Below are 4,025 nucleotides of genomic sequence, written 5' to 3' on the forward strand. Positions count from 1 at the left end.
CCAGTATTTGACAATTTTTCACTCTTCTCTTGACTTTGACAGTCCTAGGGTGTGCTGGCTAGTAAGCCTGTAGAATACTTCCAAATATGGGTTTACCTGATGATTTTCTCACATTAAACTGAGATTATGGATTGTGTGGGAAGAATATCACACAGGTCAGGTCTTTCTCATCACATCGTACCACAGGAAGTAAATCATATCTACATTGTATCATTGGTGATGGTCATATTCGTCCTTTGCTTAAGGTAGCATTGGCCAAGCTTCTCCACTCTAAACTTGAATGTGGAATTTGAAAGGTAGTTGAGTTAATAACAGCTATTTCTGGATTGTCCCTTTTTTTCTCAGTTAAAACTCAAACCATTTACGTTTTCGTTAATCAATTTGTATTATTTCAATAATTTAATATCTGCAAGCAATTAATGGAATAGATGTGAAGACGTAATTATCCCTAATGATTTAGAAGAAAATGCATCTACCATAATGACACAAGAGACAGTGTTTCTACTAATTGTATGATTCATGGCCCACCGAGGATTACTTCAGTTATAATTTTCTATAGTTTATAACTCCACTGTCATAGAGACATACATAAGTTGCAGAGTTTGTACTATGATTTCAGCTTTTTCTGTGTATTCTCTGAGATTTCTTATGTCTTGAAAGTACAATGCCATTTTACTGGCATACTCATTAAAATATACTGCCACTTTTGTTATGAACTTCAAGCCTGTTGCTATCTTACAGAATGTTTGATTACTGAGAAGAAAAATGCCTGAGGTTCATTAATGATCAAAAGATATCAAGATCTCTGGTTTCAGGTCAGTTCATTTCTCTCTTGGTATCTTTCCCTTTAGGTGGAAAATATGGAGCTACAGCTCATGTAGATTATTCCAAAAATTATAAATGACTCTTCTTATGCTCAGATACTTATTTTTTGGTGAGGAAGATTGGCCCTGAGCTAACATCTGTTGCCAATCTTCTTTTTGCTTGAGGAAGATTGTCGCTGACCTAACATGCGTGCCAATCTTTCTCTATTTAGTATGTGAGATGCTGTCGCAGCCTTGCTTAATAAGTGACACTTAGGTCTCCACCCAGGATCCAAACCCACAAACCTTGGGCTGCTGAAGCAGAGTGTACAAACTTAACCACTATGCCACTGGGCTGGCCCCATGGTCAGAGACATTTTAATTGTCACTAACAGGGCAATGAAGTGTTTCTGATAATTAAATTTTGTATTACAGAAACTGGCAGCAGTGAGCAATAATGAAGTCACAGAAAATTTATGGAATATAGGTTGATCTTTGAAATGTTATAGGCCTAGTTTCAATTTGAGTACAAACCTAATCCTAATCTATTGATTTTCACCAAAATTATTTGAAATTGCTAGAGTTCGAGGACCAAGTCTTTTCCTGAGTATCTTTTTGTTATTGACCTAGGAAGTTTGCCAATAAGCCAGAGCAGGAATAGTAATCTCTTTAATATGCAAGGATTTTCCTAATACATTCAAATGTTGAAGGAGACTCGTTTATTAAAATAGACTGAACAATAATGGATATTTACAGTGTATCCGACAAGTCCCATTTGCTACTGGAAAAAAGATGCTGATGATAGATGCTTTATATCCGGGGTTGCTTGTAGCACATGTAAAAGTAGGTGATCATGGAGCTAAGTCTGGAGGCTGACACTTGCTCCAGACAAAGCTAAGAGGATGGGACAGATCATTCATCTAATTCCACTGCAGCCTCATATCTATATCTTGGGGCCCTTCATTTTATGGTCTCACTGCTCTCACTTCCTTATCGTCTCCAAGTTTGCCTCCTCATAAGAGAGGGCTTACCTCTCATTGGTTAAGAAAATGTGTTATTTTCATTGAATTGTAGAACATATTTTGTATGGAACTATTGTTGGTGAATATAAGACACTTCTCAAAAAAAATATATACAGTTTATATATTTAAATATATGCATATAATTTTTAAAACATATATCAAAATAGATGACCTAAAAGCACATTAATAATAGTTAATGAAAATATAATTAAATAACTTTAATTAATAAAATAATAAATGTTATGCAAAATGTCAATAAAAGAGCCACAAAATTACCCCAGGAGGCAGTGTACCATTAATGGAGGTTTTGATGGAGGCCACATAATCATTTCATGGATGAAATTATCTTCAATTCTCAAGCATTATGTGGAAGGCACAAACAAGACGCATTTTAAGGTTTATTCCAACTCCTAAATTCTATGGGTATTTCATTCTGTATTATGTCTAGAAAATGTCAAACACATAACAATAATTAATACTAAGATTTATGTGGCACCACTTGCAACACCAAGTGATCTCCTTGATCCTTAGTGTGATTCTTAGAACCACAACAAGGTGCTCTGTGCTTCTGTTCTGCCTCTCTAAGTTTTGGGTTTTTTTAATAATTTCTTTCATGCTCTAAATTTATATTTCAATTCTATATTAATAATACTAACAAGAGCTGAATTTTAAACAATAGGATTATTACTATGCATTTTCTATAACAATGATTCTCATAATTTAGCATGCATCAAAATCCAAAATCACCTCGAGGGGTGGTTAAATCACAAACTGTGGTCCCCATGATTCAGGAAGTTGGTGATGCGGCTAGAGAATTTGCACCCCTAACAAATTGTCAGGTGTTCTTGCTGCTGGTTGGGAACTATACTTTGAGAATCACTGTTCTGTACAAACTTCACAGACAAATAGGAAGCCTCTTTCTTCTCTCTGTTTCTTCCTGTATTCAGTTGTATTTTTAGGAATGACTTTTGATTCTTTACTCAACAGGAATCGTGATGTTATCCAAAGGAAATCAAAGTATCATACCTACTTTTATTCTCCTGGGCTTTTCAGAATATCCAGAACTCCAGATTCCACTCTTCCTGGTTTTCTTGTCTACCTACACAGTCACTGTCGTGGGGAATTTAGGCATGATAATAATCAGCAAGATCAATCCAAAACTCCACACGATCATGTACTTTTTTCTTAGTCACTTGTCCTTTGTAGATTTCTGTTATTCTACCATAGTTACACCTAAACTGTTGGAGAACTTGATTGCAGAAGACAGAACCATCCCTTTCTCTGGTTGCATTCTACAATTTTGTTTTGCTTGCATATTTTCTGTAACAGAAACTTTCATGTTAGCAGCGATGGCCTATGATTGTTTTGTGGCAGTTTGTAACCCCTTACTCTATACCACTATTATGTCCCAGAAGCTTTGTGTGCTTCTGGTGGCTGGGTCTTACTCATGGGGTATAGTGTGTGCCCTGACACTCACATATTTTCTTCTTGCATTATCCTATTGTGAGTCTAGCATCATAAATAATTTTATCTGTGACTACTCTGTAATTGTTTCTGTCTCCTGCTCAGATCCCCATATCAGCCAGATGCTGTGTTTTATTATTGCCATATTTAATGAGGGGAGCAGCCTGATGAATATTCTGCTGTCCTATATACTCATTTTTATCACTGTCATGAGGATGCCTTCTGCAAGTGGGCACCAGAAAACTTTCTCCACCTGTGCCTCCCATCTGACAGCCATCACCATCTTCCATGGAACCATTCTTTTCCTTTACTGTATCCCTAATCCTAAAACTTCTTGGCTTGTAGTTAAAGTGGCTTCTGTGTTTTACACAGTGGTGATTCCTATGCTGAATCCTTTGATCTACAGCCTTAGGAACAAAGATGTGAAAGACACATTCAGAAAATTAGTGGTCACAAAATTGCTTTGTCACTCAATATAATATTGTTAGATTCATTATTTTATTTCTGAAAAATTTGATTTGCTATGCTACAGATTGTTCAACTCTTATAGTGCAATTGATAATTCCAACTATTTATTCAACAAGCTATTAGTTAATATATCTGTGGCAGCACATTTTATGAGTATGAATTTTTGCATTCATTAATTATTAGTGAAATAGCTCTAAACCATGTGCAAACCAAAATTTTAGAAAATAAAATTTGTGGACTATATTTTGTAATATTTATAAAATATTTT

General features: G+C 35.4%; 1 protein-coding gene across 1 annotated transcript; it reads left to right on the plus strand.

Annotated features, from left to right (window-relative positions):
• Positions 1-2,820: 2,820 nt before the first annotated feature.
• On the plus strand, positions 2,821-3,768 carry LOC124233639 (olfactory receptor 5D13-like). Its single transcript, XM_046650779.1, has one exon. It carries the CDS (start codon positions 2,821-2,823, stop codon positions 3,766-3,768), a length of 948 nt encoding a protein of 315 aa, XP_046506735.1.
• Positions 3,769-4,025: the final 257 nt, after the last annotated feature.

This window comes from Equus quagga, unplaced genomic scaffold (genome assembly GCF_021613505.1).
Source record: "Equus quagga isolate Etosha38 unplaced genomic scaffold, UCLA_HA_Equagga_1.0 207799_RagTag, whole genome shotgun sequence".
Taxonomy (NCBI): Eukaryota; Metazoa; Chordata; class Mammalia; order Perissodactyla; family Equidae; genus Equus; species Equus quagga.

What these genes read in the sequence shown, in the direction of transcription:
- LOC124233639 (XM_046650779.1), top strand. Translation starts at nt 2,821, where the DNA reads ATGTTATCCAAAGGAAATCAAAGTATCATACCTACTTTTATTCTCCTG.